At 42.5% G+C, this 18,832-nt stretch overlaps 1 protein-coding gene across 2 annotated transcripts in view; it reads right to left on the bottom strand.

Moving 5' to 3' along the window:
• PASD1 (PAS domain containing repressor 1) overlaps positions 1–18,832 on the bottom strand; it is a 159,583-nt gene that overhangs the window by 37,859 nt on the left and 102,892 nt on the right. For both annotated transcript variants that reach the window (XM_083159434.1, XM_083159433.1), the window contains exons 9-11: positions 18,069–18,187; positions 16,384–16,466; positions 11,353–11,459 (exon numbers count right to left, since the gene is read on the bottom strand). In XM_083159434.1, coding sequence (XP_083015560.1) covers positions 11,353–11,459; positions 16,384–16,466; positions 18,069–18,187 — 309 coding nt within the window. The remainder of the gene's footprint in view (positions 1–11,352; positions 11,460–16,383; positions 16,467–18,068; positions 18,188–18,832) is intronic.

Here is an 18,832-nt window from a genome sequence, read left to right on the forward strand (position 1 = left end):
TTGAACTACAACTTCCACCCTTTAAACTACATTGAAAATATTATTAAACTTCATTTATAAACAAAATACACTGATGTATAAAGCAGTGAAAAGAGCTGCTATGTATTTGATAAAATGCACTTTTTTTTTTTTTTTTTTATTTAATTCTTTATTAAAGTTTTTTCATTATTTTTTGACATTGAAACAAAAAGGAGTTACATTTCCCATACGTACAGACGAACAATACAAAGAGACATACAACGTGTACAGTTTCTTATCTCGAGACAGAACACATAGAAAAAGTGCATATTGACAATTTCAATTCCGATCGGTAAACATATTCCATTTTTGACACGGAGCCAGAGGGTGTTATGGCACTAGCATGTCTATACTCCAGGAGGTCAGTCTACAGGGTCAAAAGTGGGAGGAGAAACCTAATTGTTTCTCGGGGTCGGTTCCCCTTCCTACAATTCATTCATCCCCCATGTTTTCAAGACTTGGAGTTTGAACCTATTATAATTCCAGGTGAATGAAGAACTAAAGAAGTAATAGAAAAGAGGGAAAAGAAAGAAAAAAAAAAAAAAAGGAAAAAAAAAAAAAAAAAAAAAAGGAAAAAAAAAAAGAAAGAAAAAGGAAAAGGTATGACCAAAAATTAGCGCAGCTTATTGCACTACAATTTAAAAATAAACCCAAGTGTCTGTGTATACTAATTGAAAGGCACAGCCGATTAAGTGCGTCCTGTGAATCTATTTCTTTAACTGTGGCCTAATCGTTTTTTAACAACACGGTGTCCGTGTGCCCATCGTGATGCCAACTATAGTGTAAATCCGTTATAAATTGCCCTCCTAGTTCCATTCCTAACTACCCAATCCGGTGCTCTAACTGCCATGTCTTTATTAAGTGATAACGCGATATATCGCATCTAAATATGTGTCACAAAGTGTATCGTTGTCTTAAAAAAATAAGAATTTAGAGCTTAACCCATAAATGAACAAGAAAAGTTATGTGCGTGTAATAGAGAGTGAGTGATGGGAAGCAAGAAAAAAAAAAAAGGAAGAACCCTACAGTGACTGCCTATCTCACACTGGTTGTATTAGGGGGGTCTATCTCTTTCACGATTGATATTACAATATTCCGAGTAGTACCAAGTCTCCCAAGTATGAAGAAATCTATCGACTGCGTTCCTGGAGAGATACACATACTTTTCATGTGCCATGTTATTATTTACTGCCATAATCCAATCCCGTACAGTGGGTACATTTTTTGCCATCCAGCTCCGAGCAATGACCACTTTCGCAATTGCACATAAATTGATTAAAAGGGACTTAAATCCCGGTTGAATACCTCCAGGCCATGCCCCAAGAAGTAGCGATAGTGGAGATATGCTTTGAGTATCAAGACCCAAGTCTACCAACACATCACCTACTTCTTCCCAAAATACCCGCACCCTACTACAAGACCAGATAAGGTGCCAGAAGTCACATTCAGGCAACAGACATTTTGGACATTGGCTACTCCCTCCACGCGAAAAATTTTTCATCCTATTCGGGGATAAATAAGTTTGATACAATATATTAAGTTGAATCTGCTGAATTCTTAACGAATTAGTCGATAAAGACGGGGCGGTAAGTGCCAATTTCCAACTGTCATTGGTCAATTCAGGCACCCTTACTAACCATTTCTGTGCATATTCATCCAAGTCATCTCCCGGATTAATGGCAGAAAGGTATTTATAACATTTAGAAAGAGCCTTGTTATTCCCCAGAGTACATAGGAACTTCTTCACGGGAGATTCAACTATCGTGATAGGCTGCTGTCTATGAACATGTAAAACTGCATTTCTCAACTGCAGATACCTGTAGAACATATTTTTCGCTAAAGTGTATTTATTCTGCAGTTGGGAATATTGCCTCAAATCTCCGCCATTAAAGACCTGACCAATGGAGTTAATCCCATATTGTCCCCATACTCTGCCCCCCTGACTAAGATTCAAACAAGCAAGCCCCGGCATAGAAAATAAGTAAGTGGCTGGATCAATACCGACGTATTCCAATTTTCTATGGACCCAATTCCAAATAAATCTCATTTGTTTGATATACGGGGGGATACCGCGACTGCCACCTTGTTTTAACAACACCTGAAGGGGAGAATGGCAGGGAAAAGCTACCCCAACAAATTTCTCGAGCTCCGAGTAATATTCATTGTTGTTGAACCAATTAATAAGCTGAGATAATTGAGCTGCATAGTAATACATTTTTATATTGGGCATAGCATAGCCACCACGTTTCCTATCTTTACATAATACCGCCTGTTTCACTCGCGGCACCTTGTTCTTCCACACAAAAGATAATAATACTTGATTGATTTTACGAAAGACCTTTTCGCTAATGAGAACAGGAGAGTTAGTAAGGACGTACAATACTTTAGGTAGCAGAATCATTTTCACCAGGTTAATGCGTCCTAACAAGGTTAAGGGAAGTCTCTGCCAGTTATTACAACTCTTTCTAGCAGAATCCATAACAGGAACAATATTACGGGTAATAAATTCCGCCGGGCTCGCGGTGATCACTATACCTAAATATTTAAATTGCTTGACCAAAGGAAGGCCACAAGTATCGCCTAAACCAACTATGGAATTGTCTGCGACTTTTAAGAGTAATAGTTGTGACTTGTTATAATTTATGGTCAACCCGGAGACTTCACCAAATTCTTTCATACTATTAATCACCGCTGGAAGATACCTGAGATAGTCCGACATGCCCACCAGCAAGTCATCTGCATATAGTGAAACTATATTACTAGGGGACCCCTGTCGTCCCGCCCCCGCATCCAAGACCGAACGAAGTTTACAGGCAATTGGCTCTATAGCGAGTGCGAAGAGTAGGGGCGACAGGGGACACCCCTGCCGGGTACCACGGAAAAGCTGAATAGGGTCTGAAAGATAATTATTAACTAGAACCCTTGCTGCCGGAGTCTGATACAGAAGGAAGACCCAGCTGGCAAACCTGGGTCCTATTCCAAAGGCTTTAAGCACTTGTTTTAAGTATGGCCATTCCACGGAATCAAATGCTTTATTAGCATCAAATGAGGCGACCGCAGCGTTCACATAATTTAGATCTACAGTCTGCAAAAACATATACAGCCGCCGTAAATTAATGCTAGTAGATTTCCCGCTCATAAAACCCACTTGATCTGGGTGTATGAGCTTACGAATCACCATATTCAATCTATTGACCAATATCTTCGCAAAGATTTTTGCGTCTGTTGTAATCAACGAAATCGGGCGGTACGAGTCTGCAATGGATGGATCCTTCCCCTCTTTCAGAATGACCGTGATAATGGCCTCCGTCATTGAATTGGAAAAGCGGCCCTCTATTTCCATCGCTTGATAAAATTGCAACAATTGTGGGGCCAACACATCAACAAATTTCTTATACCACTCGCAGGGGAGACCATCCACCCCAGGTGCTTTCCCAGTGGGTAGGGTTTTAATCGCAGTAGTCACTTCCTCTAATGTAAAAGGCACTTCCAAGGTTTCCCTATCTTCATCGGTTAGTATGGGGAGGCTTATATTATTTAGGTACTCTATAATGTGGCTTTCACCAATGTTGACCTTAGTGCTGTACACTTTAGTAAAGTGTGCGCAAAACCCAGCCGCAATATCTGAAGAGGATACCGCTACAGTGCCCGAACTTAGGCATAGTTTCGGAATAATAGTCACTGGTTTATCTAATTTGGACAAAAAAGCCATATATTTGCCGCCTTATCAATATTCATATAGAATCTATGTGAGTCATTTAAAACCTTGTGTGCCATCATTTTTTGCATATGTTCAACCCAGACTCGTTGGGCATCTAACCAGTCTTTTTTAGAACTTTCTGTCTGGTCGGTCAGAAATTTCTGTTCTTTAAGTGTCATCTGATTTTCTAGCCCCACCGCTGTTTCGCGGAGCTTTCGCTTAACAAGTACAATCTTTTTTATGCAGGCTCCACGAAAATAAGCCTTCGAGGCTTCCCAAACCACGGATGGTTTGGCAGAATTAATGTTTTCACTAAAAAAAACGTTAACCAAAGATACCATCTCCTCCCCATTTCCAAGCTGGGGAAGCCACGAAGGGTGAAGCCTCCATAGTTTTATACCAGTGCTACCAACTGGATCAATCTGTATCGAAACTGGCGAGTGGTCTGATATGCCGCGGGGCATGTATTCAACTGTTATTACTTTAGAGAGAAGGTCTTTAGAGATGAATATATTGTCGATACGGGAAAATGAATTATGAGGGGGCGAGTAAAATGAGAATTGCTTTACCTTCGGATGACGCACACGCCATACATCCCACCAATCAAATTCAGAGATAAACTGAGCCAATTTTGATTCTTTATCTAAGCAAGACCCGCTACAGCTCCACCTGTCTAAGGCAGGATTCATCACAGCGTTAAAATCACCGAGGCAGATTGTATGACTCTCCGGACGAGCGGCAGCGAAATTAACAGCCCTTCTTAGTATCTCCAAGGAAAATGGGGGAGGAATGTAGACCGCCAAGATGCAGTAACGGCTAGATTCAATCAGCCCGTCCAAGAAGACATACCTTCCGCCGCGGTCTACCTCAGATGCTAGTAACTCAAAATGGGTATTTTTTTTAATCAGAACGGTGACCCCTCGAGCTGAAGATGAAAATTGTGAATGGAAAGAGCGCCCGACCCACGGCCGCTGTAAGGCCAGTCGTTTATCGCCAAGGAGATGTGTCTCAAGAAGACAAACCACATCAACTGGTGTAGAGCGGCAGTGTTTAAGCACCAATGAGTGCTTTATCCTCTCGTTGAGGCCTCACACATTCCAAGTCATGAACACTACCATTTCCTCGTTACTCTAAATCTAAACACATGAGATTGATAGGCTGGGTATTAACAACTTCCCTGGATAGTGCAGTACGGACCGGGATCCCCCCCTGGCCAACCAAGTCATTAAGGATAATAACACAACCACCGGTCGGTATTACTATATCTTGTAGATTATGATTCTGTTCCAGTACACGTTGACATACTACAAAAAACACATACCCTTCCCACCCCCACCCTGTATCACCTACCCCTTTAGGCATACCTCTAATACCTACCCCAACCCACCTCAAAATAAGATAACACAAAAGAAAAATAAATAGGGAACCCTACTAGTGTCCCAAAATTTTCAACAGGGACTAAACAGTTATAGGCCACTCCAAGCATGGGTGGCTCTCCAGCGCAATTACATCCACACATCTATTACAATATATGTCATGAGCCCACCCCCCCTCTTCCCTCCCGCGTTCCTGCTCGGATCAAGTACAAGAAAAAAAAAAAAAAAAAAGTTTTTTTTTTTTTTTAAACCTAAAAGGAACAAACATGCGACAGTATAGATTCCGTTGTACAGTCAGCGACATTATCCCTAGCGAAAAAAGGGATCAAAAAAAAAAAAAAAAAAAAAAAGGTCCTTCCAAGTATAGCACCACACCAGTTCCTGCACAAAGAGTGAGTGGTTAGAAGACCATGTAGAATACGATCTGGAGCAGTCCACATGGATTTATAGTCAAGTTGATAACACTGAAAAAAAAAAAAAAAAAAAAAAAAAATGGGGAATGTTTATAAATCCACATAACCAGCAATTTTTATTCCTGCGCCAGTTGCCTCTTGGCGGGATGGACTTTGTCCAGCCAGGCTGCCACTTCATTGGGTGTAGAGAAGAACTTAGTCTCATCCTCTAGTGTAACACGAAATTTAGCGGGGTAGGTCATCGAATATTTAAGGTTCAGTTCACGCAACCTGGTTTTGACTTCCCGAAAGCGGGCTCTGCTTTTCTGAACTTCATATGGCAAATCAGGAAACACGGATATTCGCTTGCCGTCGTATTTGAGATCCCCCGCTCCCCTAGCAAGCCTCAAGATGGTGTCTCGGTCTTTAGAGAGTAATATTCGTGCTATTAGAGTGCGAGGGGGGGCTCCCGGAATGGGGGCTCTAGCTGGAACTCGGTGGGCCCGTTCCACGACGAAGTGAGAAGAAAAAGCATTGATGCCAAATGTTTGCCTCAGCCAATCCTCAATAAATTTCTCAGGCAGATTACCCTCAGCACGCTCATCCAGGCCAATAAATCGCACATTATTTTGGCGCGATCTGCCTTCCATGTCCGTGATTTTATTGCGTAGTTCATGCATCATATCAGTGAGTGACCTAATCTGGGCCTGCATAGGAGTAATATTATCCTCAATTCCTGAGATCCTTGATTCAGTCTCAGTCACTCTATCACGCATTTTCTGCATGTCATCACGGATAAGTGTAATGTCAGACTGGATCTTATCAATCTGGGCCGTCAATCGGGTTTCTGACGCGTTGATTGCATCAAGCACCTGTGCCAGGGTGACCTCATTATGTGGAGGGGAATTATTACTCTTGGTAGGGGTACATTGCGGGGTAGAGTCACGTGACACTGGCGGGCCTTGTGGCTGAGTACGGGCAAATTTTTCCAGCCGTGAGGCTGCGGTATTCTGTGAAGATTTACCCATAGCTGCCAGTACAATAGTTATGAGGGAGCCTGTATATAGTCAGGACTTTGTTCTAGGATCTGCTGGGTGCACTTTCTTCACCACACACACACAAGGTATATCAGCGAAGAGGCTGCGGTCGTCCTGCTATAGTGCTACAAACTCTATTCTATAATCAAGCTGGCTTGGCTATCCATCACAGTTCTATCATAGGATAATATAAAGAGCTTCAATCTTCAAGCAGAGTACACTTAGTAATAAATCCAGTGCAGTGTGTGCGTGGACTTACCCAGTAGTTAAGCAAGCAGAGCACTTCAGTAGCAAAAACACAACTGTTCACCTGGGAGGGGATGTGAGCAAGTTCCACAGCCAGTAATTCACGGGTTCCGCCAGTTCAATAAACAAACAGCAGAGAGCAAGTACCAGATAAGCTTCCCAGGAGCTGCAGCATCGAGGCACATATCACGCGCTATCTGGACTTCAGGCGCCTCAGCATACCACCACACCGTGCACTCTGTTCCACTCACTCTCGCCCGCCGGCGGGAGTATGGCGTCCTTCAGTTCCCTGCACGCAGTGTGCAGGTACGCGTCACCACTGTGCGCCGAGATCAATGCACAGAGCAGCCGCGAAACAGCGGCGGCAGCACAGCGTGGGCTCCACACGTCAGAGCCGACCAGGTAGTAGTACGCACCAATCTCCGGGAGATGTAGCGGATTCTGGCTGGGCAGGTTACTTCATTTAGCGGGGAAGAATCAGGGGGAGCAGGCTACCAAGGCATTCTGACGCTGGAGAGCACACTCTCTCCCCTCACGCACACGCCGCCGTGGCCCCGCCCCACTCCCAAAAAAAAAAATGCACTTTTTTAAATGTTACTGCAAATGGAAACACTATTAAAAGAAAGAGTTGTAGAATATCTTAAACAATTTACAATATCTGAAAAGGCTTGGATTTACTGGGGGGAGATCACGCCACACAAATCTTATTGACTTTTTTGAATCTGTGACTAAAATAATAAAAGAGAGGGGGCATAGATACAGCATATCTAGACTTTAGTATCTAGGCTTTCTATGGAAGGAAATGTTACCGGTGGAGTACCCCAGGAATCTCTACTTGGACCAGCGCTCTCTAATATATATATATTGATGGAAGAATATGCCATTTTGCAGATTAAATTGAGCTATGCAACAGGGTAAACACAGCAGGAGGGGGTAAAACACATGGTTGATGATCTAGGAAGACTTGATGAATAGTCCAGAACCTGGCAACTGAGTAACTAATGTAACAAAGCAATGAGGAAGACAAGTCAGATGCTTGGTAGCATAGGGAAAGGGAAAGTAGCAGGAAAAAACCCCAACTAATAATACCACTGTATAGATCATTGGTACGGCCTCATTGAGAATATCGTGTCCAGTCCTGGAGGCCATATCTCCAGAAGAATATAAATAAATTAGACAGTGCACAAAGAAGGGCAAATAAATGGTGCATGGCCTACATCACAAAACTTACCTGGAAAGACTAAAACACGTAGAGTTTGGAGCAGAAAAATGGGAAGGGGACACTGGAAGTGATGGCCTGCCAACTGTTTGCACCGATCAGCAGCCTTCAATGATCGGTGATCCGTTGGCGGATCTGGGAAATGAAGCATGTGAAAAAGTCCCTATTCCATGCCCCCAGCCAGGATCACGGGTTCTGGATTTTAACACATGCTAAATATCCCCAATGCGATAGCCAGTGGATCAGGGGATTGCACCAATATATCGTATATGCATGGGCACCTTTACAAAGAACTTTTGAGATTACTTAAAGGATAAAAAGGGGCAGACAGATGAGCCAAATGGTCCTTGACTGCCATCAATTTCTATGTTTAAAATTCTGATTGGTTGCCAATGGCAAATTCTCCACTGGCACACTTTTGTACTCTTTTTACTGCTCCATACTTCTACCCCTTAGAGCCCAAGACCCTTCCCCCCATGCATATGACTCCAGGCGAAACAAAGCCCTAATATTGGGAGGCAGCAATACAATCGGTTATAATCCTTCTCGCAAAACAAATTCTTACTTTTGCACATGGGTGTAAAGCCAGGTGCACAAGTGTGTCTAGTATTCACCCACTCCACCTCACATCACAAGCCCCCAACATCACTCTGACAAAAATGAGACTATTTGTGAAAAATTAAAATGAATTTAAACAAAAAATATAGCTATGCACTGTCATAAATGATTTTTAAGGACTTCAAATCACCTTTTCAACGATTTTGAAGAAGTTCTTCAGCAGCTGAAGACTTGAACGAGTTTGTATTACTCAATCTTCTTCTATGGAAGATGCTAATAAATACATTATACCCAGCCCATATAGTGATTTGAACTGAAGTTCTCCTACCACACAGATACGATTTCTGCTACGTAGTAGTAGTAGTGGTAGTAGTATGTGGATTAATTATATTATATCACCCAAATAAATAACAATAAGCCAAATTGCCCAGAACCGATACAGTTACATGTGACACATTTATTTGAGTCACTACCCACCAGGACCCCAAGTTTTATAAGCCAAGTTGGCATTACACTTTTCCACATATTATACACAACCAAATAGACAGCAATCTAGGATGTAGTGCCCATTGTAATGTAGCTACAAAAAAGGCCAACAAAATTCTGGCATGTATTAAGAGGGGAATGGAAACTAGGGACTCAAGGGTAATTATGCCACTATATAAAGCATTGGTGAGACCTCACCTAGAGTATGGAGTACAGTTCTGGGCCCCACACTATAAAAAGGACATCATAGAATTAGAAAAAGTCCAAAGGCGAGCAACAAAGCTTATTAGGGGAATGGAGAATTTAAGCTACGGGGAGAGATTAAGCAATTTGGGACTATTTACATTAGAAAAGAGACGTTTAAGGGGGGACATGCTCAACATGTACAAGTATATCAAGGGCCAATATAAGGAACTGTCACAAACCCTATTTTCTACTAGAAAGGAATCTAGGACGCGAGGGCATGAGTATAGATTAGAAGAAAAAAGATTTCATTCAGCTAGTAGAAAGAATTTCTTTACGGTCAGAACAGTCAAACTCTGGAACTCTCTTCCCAGAGAGGTGGTAATGGCTGGCTCATTAAATGCGTTCAAGGCAAAGTTGGACAAACATTTACTGGAGAAAAACATCCATGGGTACAAATAAGAAATATAATTTGTCTGTAAAATACCAGAACCTACCAAATCAGCAATGGATATCTATACCAGGATGAACTAGATGGACGCAAGTCTTTTTTCAGCCTTACCTACTATGTAACTATGTAACTGCATGGGTCCTATTGATCTTTCCGAAGTCATTTCCTTCAGTCGGAAATCATTTGAAATAAATGAGCCGTCGGTTGGTTGTGAGTGAGAGGTGCATGCAGAGCTTATTAAAGACAAATATATATAATCTTTATTTTTGGACAGAGCTTTGGTATCCACATCACGTTCATTGTCAAAAGACGTTAAACAGAACAGGATGTTTCAAAGGCAGACACAGAACACGAGAGAAACTTCTATTTATTCTAGCCTATACGCTTTGAAGATACTACATGTTGGAGAATGTATACTAGCGTGTAACTTACCAGAGTGTATAATATTGTGTAGCATCTACACCTTTGTGCACATTTGGTGGCCCAGGTAGGAGATACTGGCAGCTGGATGATGTCATTGTGACAAAGTGATGCAGAAGGCAAAGTCATCATAATGCAAATACCATCATAGAGCCCTAGTGGTGCCCGAGAGAGGGGATGAGGGGTACTAATTACCCGGCCCCAGGTCTCCTGGAGGGGCCCACTGGGGGCCCCGTTACCTGGCAGCAGCAGATCTTCAACACATGCTGCTGTGTGCTGGGTGGCAGTGGTGACAGGGTGTTGATTAAAGTGCTATTTTGTTCTGTATTTTATTCTAAGGGTGCACGGCCATGCCTCCATTAATAAGGCCATGCCCCCTGAAAAGTACCTGGGCCTGACCAGGCTCTCTACTACCCTGTGTAGCCCCTAGATCAGCCAGAGAAATGGGTGGATCCAGGAGGCTTCTCTACTTTCTCAGGAGACTAGCAGAGCTCACAGTGACTTAGGTGTCTTTTGGAAATTTTGGGAGAGGAGGAAAATATGCAATGGAAGCAAGCATCTGATTGGCTGGTGGGTTTGCTGCTAATTTGCTGCAACTACTACATTTGAATCGGTTATTTCAAACTAGGGTTGCCGACTTTAATATTCTCCTCTCTGGGAAAAGCCTGGAGAGGAGAGTTTCAGCAGCTGCTCGGGGGGGGGGGGGGGGGGGGCTTCAGCGCGACGTCACTAATCCCCACCCCCATTATGTTAAACAGATGAATTCACGGATCTCCGTGGAGGGGGTGGGGCTAAAATTACGTAATTTTGCCATTTTAGCTCCGCCCCCTCCTCTGAGACCCGCGATCGGGAGTGCGGCGGGGGTCCCCCCTGAATCCGGGAGGGTTGCCCACCCTTCCGGGGGGGCGGGAGGGGGACTCGATTTTCGGGAGACTCCCGCCATTCCGGGAGGGTAGGCAACCCTGTTTCAAACTTCTTAGTTACAGTTAAATTGAGTTTCCTTCCATATACAGCAGTGTCAGTGGGTGCAATGCATGGATAGCAGGTCAGAATCTGTTGCTATGGTAACAACACATTTTCCATGACCCCATCTTTGCTTAGTACAGTGGTACTTATTTAGACTGGTGAAAAGAGCAGAATTAATTGTATGTTATGCAAAATTATAAATGACAGTGATAATATGCATCAGAAATATGGAATAACCAGTGGGCAAATGAAAAATGTATGAGTGTTATTTCAGTGTGTAATGGATATATTATTACTTACAATGTACATGGCACCTTGCTAACAGCTCCAGGTCATCAGCATGGTAGTAGTCATAACCTGATGTCCCCAGCACTTCGAAAGGTAAGTAGCCAATAATAGGAGGCGCCCTGGAAGGTTAAAAGAGAGGTTTCAATTGAGATCTCACTAAAAGATCTAAGAAAAGACTAAAATTTAGATCTTTCCATTTGCAGATGAGTACAATAAGACACTGATCTATTTTCAGAACAAAGACCATGGTGCAGTGAGTAGTGTTACTGTGCTTTCCCCTGGCTGCACAATGCTGCAACACACTGCACATTGGTTGGCAGGGGCACGATGAAGCAATACATTGAAAATTGCATCATCGATCCCTAGAAGTAGTCTACTCTATTGGGAGACCAGGTGAGCTCCAGACAGGGCTGCCACTACGAATTTTAGGGCCCGGACTGATTTCCAGGCTTCTTTAATGCAGGACGCCGGCGGACAATTAAAATGCAGCACCGGCTCGTGAGCCAATCAGAGCTCGTGTACCGGCAGCCACTCTGATTGGCTAACCATACACAAGCTCTGATTGGTTTAAAAGCCGTTGCAGCATTTTAATTGGCCACCGTGTCCTGCATTGAAGAAGCCTGTGCTTCGGGCACTGCTGAGTCCCGAGGACCGAGCGCAGCGCAGGCAGCACAGTGGAGGGTTGCGGTGGGCAAAAAAACGCTGCCCAGGTTCTTCCAGAGGCCAGGGCCTGGGGCAGCTGAAACCACAGCACCCCCCTGTAAGCGGCCCCGGCTCCATAAATTCAAGATACTCCAGTGTAAAATAAGCATGTATGTACTGTATATATAGTCCATTCTATTCTTTTAAAAACTGTATGGTGTTTTACTCTAGAAAGCTAAATCACTTCCTCGTGTCTCATTAAGTTATTATTATCTCTCTATAAAAGCCATTCACAACATAATTAAGTCTACAGTTCCCTGGGTGGCAGTATAATACACACAGCTATTGTAGAGATTAATCAAACAGATTATTTCCCAGCACAAACGTGTGCGAACTGCTGCTTTATTGGGTTCAATGGACATTTATTAAGTAACTAAAATATTTTACAAACATTATTAGTCTATTGCATTATATTTCTATTGCTATAGCTTCTGTACTTGTCCCCAGTACTAATGTATGAGTACATCATTTGCCACAGTACCAAGATACCTTCTCCGGCATCTATTCCAGGTTAAATAAGAAATTCTTATTTAACCTGGAATAGATGCCGGAGAAGGTATCTTGGTACTGTGGCAAAGCCCTTTACTTAATAAAACATATAGGGGGAAATGTCACAGGTAATGTGGCTGATTTGTCTATTTAATGACTAATTTTAATCAACCACAGATCATCAGCACATAGATAGCATAATGCAATTATGGCTTTACACATTGGCTTGTTCATAATGTTGTACAGCATGATATTGGGCCAATGGGTGCATTTTTCCACCAAGGCAAATTGCATTGCAGTGTTTCACTGCATTTACAAATGTTATTACATAATATCTTTGCAACAAATACTGTAGCTTTTATTTTGGAATTTATTGAAAATGATTAAGCGCATCTTTTCTCTTTCATCTTTTATAAATGAGAACAGTTGGTATGGAGGAAGCAGGGCAAAGCGTAATAACCTCGCTCATTTCTGTGATGTCATGTGATGGCAGAATAGAATGGCCATGTATGCTTGCACACACACTAGGATTTTTTGGTGGATTGCAGCATCAAGCAGGGATGAAAAGGGGGGGGGGGGGCGGAATTACATATATTACATAAATTACTTAATGCATTCCATTTCTAGCTACGACTATGGTGGTCAGGTCGCCAAGTAGGGACACGTTGTTTGGCTGTTGATATTGGGATTGCATTCGCTTTGATTGGATTGTTCGGGTGATGGACGGCTAACAGAAAGAAGTTTCTTGTGGATCTGGACGTTTTGTCGGGGATGGACCTGAACCGTCTTCCCGATGGTAGGATGTGTTATTACAGAAGTAATGTTGGGAATGTTTTTTATACAAAGGTTATAGGTTGGAAAATGTTTCTACAGAGGTAGGAGTGAAATGTATTACTACAGAGATACAGAGTTAACGGCACTGGATGTTTTGCTACAGTGGAGATCCGTAAGAATGTTACAATGGTGAGGTGGGATGTGCTCCTTTGGTGGTCAATGGGTGGAACTGCTGCTCTACAGAAGAGACGGATAACTCGCTCCATGAGGTGAGGGGCGTGGGTCGTATTGTCGACCCGACTTAGTTCGACAGTCATTAGGTCAACACCGTTGGGTCGACAGGCAGCAAGGTCGACAGGGTTCTAGGTCGACATGGGACAAGGTCGACGTGTGTTTAGGTCAACAAATGCGATAGTTGGACATGGGTTAGGTCGAAAGGTCGACATGGGTTTTTTCACTGTTTTTTTACCCGAATGTTGACACAGTTGGAAGTCAACCGCAGCCCCTCGCATAGCTCGCTTCGCTCGCGATGCTTCGGACACGGTGCCTCGCTGCGCTCGCCACACTATTTTATTCTCCTACCATGTCCTAGTGAATGAAATGCCGCCTGTCGGCACATGCCGGCTCAAAAAACAGTGAAAAAACCCATGTCGACCTCGCTACCTGTCGACCTAACCAATTTGTCGACCTAAAATCATGTCAACATTGCAACATTGTCCCATGACGAACTTCATCCATGTCGACCTAAGTCGGGTCGACAATACGACTGTATTCCGAGGGAAGAGAAATGAACATGGGCCTGATACATGTAAGTAAAACAAATACATGTTGCACTGTATGTGGGGAACATGTAAATCTACAGGCATGTTTGCCTTACTTACAAACATGATTCAGGGACAATAAAGAATGGGCATACCATTGCTATTGACACACACTTATGTTCTTAATTATTGATTTATTAACAGTTTCTCATATAGCGCACACATATTCCGCAGCGCTTCACAGAGAATATTTGAACATTCACATCACATCCTAATGGATGTCTTAACAATGTTGAGAGGGGAAGAATGATATAACTGAGGTATGGGATAACTATATAGATGTTCCATCTTCCTCTAGTACATTTTTAATTGTAATATAATACTTCCAATGTGTCTCCTAAAGCAAGCCCCTCAGCTATAATGTGGGACAAATGACAGCATTGAGAGAAGCGTACTCTCAGTTTACTGTTCTTTAGTCCTCAAATTACTTTGAGTAGGAAAGCTTCCTTATGTTTTCTAGTAGTGTTTTTCATGGTAAGTTTCTGAAGCATGCAGTAAATACACTTCCGGAATAAAATCAGAGTTACAACTTGCACAGTTCTCACACAGCTGTGTACAGCACATAGGATAAATGGTAACGGTGAGAGCTGAGTTACGTCAGGGCCGTAGGGGAATTCCAAGATATTAATATAGACAGTTGATTCGACCAGTCTTTCTGCATTCCTGGCAGTGAACAGGTTAAAGAACAGTTTCTGCTAAAAGCATGTAAATTAAAAAAAAAAAAAGTCTCCATAATTATCCCAAATATTACACGCTGAGTCCATTATGGGGATTGCAATGAAATGTTGTTGGATGTCATTTATTTTTGCAAACAGTTACTGTGTGTCACTTGCTAAAGACATGCAGCTAATGGGCCGCTTTTTGGTCTGGTACTCCTACATTTAAAATCTCTGTAATCTAATGAAATTGGTAACATCCCAACTCAATCATGTTTCTGCTGAAATCCTAATCTGTTTTTTTTCAAAGAACAGTAATCTATGATGTTTATCTGTATAGAGGTGACGGCAAAGTACTAAGTAAAGTAGGCCATCCGAACATCTTGGGTAATATCACACAAAAGTTAGATATGACCAATAATATTTTTTGCTGCAGATCATCTACTAATATTAATGTGCAATGATGGTTCAATAAGTTCCAGACCTCTCACGTGTTCAGTGTTTTCTATTTAATTCTACTTTCCCACCAGGCCAGGATAGGTAGATCACTACTTTCCCTCATGGCCATTAGACTGCCTTTGACGACAAGACGTTCAAAACAAGAAGTGATCTGGCAGGCCAAGTGCAGGCAGTGCACCAAGTATAAACCTGTTTCTGTGACATGACGTTATCACCACTAGGGTTGCCACCTCTCCCAGGTTTCTGTGATACTTCCGGGTTTGGTGGCAACCCTCCAGGAGGCTTTTCCAGTCTCCCAGATTCCGGGATTATTCTGGAATCAGGGTGTGTTAAAAAACCTCCACAGCCTCCCACCACGGTCCCGGTGCTGTCGCTGCCCAGCCTACTGGTTTCTGCAGACAAGCATCTCCGGCTGGGGGGGTGGGTGATGTCATCGCTGAGCTCCTGTAGCTAATCCATCCCGAAACATGCGCTAAGTATGCTGGGATATGTAGTCTAGGCCATTCTTCTAATAGTTTCTTCACTTCACGGTGGCCATTTCTCTGGAGACCAATGAATCCATAAAAAGGCATTGAACGGTCTCCACAAACATGGCGCCTGTGGAGGAGACGAAAACCTGCAGGACACTGAATACATGTCTGTATTACAGCAGCCACTCCCATTTAACAAGGCCATGCCCACTTTTCCGGGAGCGTGTATGAGAGGGGACCTCCGGGAATCAATAATGTGTGCGGTGGCAACCCTAATCACCATACACCTCAACAAGTTGGTGATGAATATCAGCTGCTGAGGTGACCTTCAGATGCAGAAATATGATCACACTATGCACCTCAATTTCTGACTATGTTTCTGCCAGACCCACTAACTTAAATCTGTTGTTGTGACAATATCAGTGATATGAGGTACAATCTAAAGGCCATGACAGGAAGCAGTGGGCTACCTGCTCATACATCCCAGCATAGGGCAAGGTGCAACAGAGGCCGGGTCCCTCCCTGCAATGCAGGCACAGTGAGGCTATTTTTTGGGTTGCCCTCCCCCCGAACACCTGCGTTGTCCGACGCCCCACAATGCTCATTTGCCCTTGCACAGTCTAGCATACAGATTATAAAGACATATCCACAACATGGAATGCAGCATTCTACCTATGGTCTAAGAAGAGAAACTTCCATTCCAGACTGTGCCTTGATGTAAATTCTTCACAAGGCTCCTCCAGGTTGCACAGCTCCTGCACATAAAGAACAGACAGATGGGGGACACAGAGAGAGGAGGAAGGGACAACAATCAGTGTGAATACAAATAGAAAAGAGGACAATCAAATAATTCCAAAACAAGGCTGATATTTATTTATAAGAACCAATACAAGCGAGGGGATAGGGAACATTGTTGAAATATAAATTGCCAAAGCAAAAAGATCTGTGGACATATGTAATAGGGACCAAGTTTGCCAGGGGTGCGGAATGCTGGCTGATCATGCAAAAAACAAATACCCTCAATGTACTTAGCTTTTGTAAGCCCCATTACAAGCTACCTAAGACTCTTTGGGTGTAAATGGAGGTGCGATCGAAGTGTGTATGACTTGCGAAAACACAAGATACAGTATCACTCTGCATCAGTCTCAGTATATACTAGTATTAGGTCATTATCGGAGCTAGGCTATATGTTCATTTTTCAACAACAGAAAGACCTTACAACTGGCTTTACTGACTGCACATAGCACAGTTCGGGGCTTATTCGGCATGTAACAAATAATTGCCCAGGATTAGTAGTAACGTGATGAATCTTTACTTTATTAAACATTTTATAAGAAAATAAACATACACTTATCATCATCTATCCCCAACATGCCATGGCAAGTACGAGCCGCCAGTTCCTGCTTAACTCTGCTAGCATCGAGCATCTTTTTCTTGCCGAAAATGCATCTTAGTCGCAACTTAATGTAACTAGTATGCACAGGGAGACTGATTCATTTGATATGTGACACTTGCATGTTGTGTGTGACTGCGTCTGTACACAGAACTTGTATTGGAAAAAAGCTGTGTCTGCTACAGTGTAGCACTTTGCGTACAGTTCCAGAGACTCAGTCGCACACATAACATATTAAATGAATCATTTACTTGATTAATGTTTAAATGTACAGCACTGAAGACTAAATTTTTTAGATATAGTGGACCTATCCTTAAGGAGTACTCTCTGTCACCTAAACAAGACCGCAGAGCCATATTCTCGTATGGGAACACTGGGTAGCTATCTACCATTTTTAAAATGAATAATTTCCCCGATGGATCAGCGATCATTGATGGCTTTGGATTGGTGGTTCCAGTCAGTTGCGGGAAAGGGAGTTTAGAGGGTGTCAAGAACCACTGACAAAGGCAAAACAAACAATATACATAGAGGTAAACAGATTGTTAAGCGTAACAATATTTGATATAAACACAGCTCACACATCAGTTCTATAACAATTAAAACTATCTTGACTATGGATCATGTCAGTGTTATCTGGAAGAACAACAATGAAACAACTGTATCTAACTAATTCTAATTTAATTACAATCTATGTAGTGGGTATTGAACTAAAATTCTTATAGCAGGGATGGGGAACCTTTGGCCCTCCAGATGTTGTTGGACTGCACATTCAAGCATGCCCTGCTACAGTTTTGCGATATGGCCATACTAAAACTGTTGCAGGGCATGCTGGGATGTGTAGTTCAACAACAGCTTGAGGGCCGAAGGTTCCCCATCCCTGTCTAATAGGAACTAGATAAGTAATAATCCCAGGCTTGGTACAGTAGCAAAGTGATACATTTTATTCCAAAGTTTCTGCACTCACCTTCAGAAATTGTGGCGTGACAAGACGTACTGTAGCTACAAGACATATATGTTCTTCACTGGCTGACCGGAATGCCCTTGCAACAGCTGACTCAAAGCCATTATATGAAGATGTAGGCACTGTAATAAAAAGAGACAGGTGCCCACATCAGCAAATGTTAAGATTAGATTTTTATACTGATCAGAACACAAATCTACTTTTGTCAGCAGCTCAGGTGCATACATATAGCATGATCTTATCACAATGCTGCAAAACTGTACTTACACACATAAACCAAGATAGAACCAATTACTTAGAACAGCTGCTTTTCTCCATATAACAGTTTAGTACTCTAAATACAGTATGTATGTATATAAAGTTCAATCTGACACCAGGATACATGATAGCCTTAAGCCAGGCATGTCCAAACTATGACTCTCCAGCTGTTGTGAAACTGCAAGTCCCATCATGCCTTGCCACAGTTTTTCTATTAGGAAATACTAAAACTATGGCAAGGCATGCTGGGATGTGTAGTTTCACAACAGCTGGAGGGCCATAGTTTGGACATGCCTGCCTTAGGTGCTCCTAAAACATCACTAAAACTAAAATGCTTGTTGCTCTAACATAAGAATTAAATATCAGCATTGTCCCAAATACATACATTTAAATGTTTCAATATTTTCTCATTTGTCTAGATACGTACAATATACTGTATTACCAGCTGAGTTCTTGAGTTATCTTCCTCTCTGAATAATTACTAACACAAAGTCCACTTTCCATAAGCA

The sequence above is a fragment of the Crinia signifera genome, chromosome 9, assembly GCF_055691185.1.
Source record: "Crinia signifera chromosome 9, ASM5569118v1, whole genome shotgun sequence".
NCBI classification, from domain to species: Eukaryota; Metazoa; Chordata; class Amphibia; order Anura; family Myobatrachidae; genus Crinia; species Crinia signifera.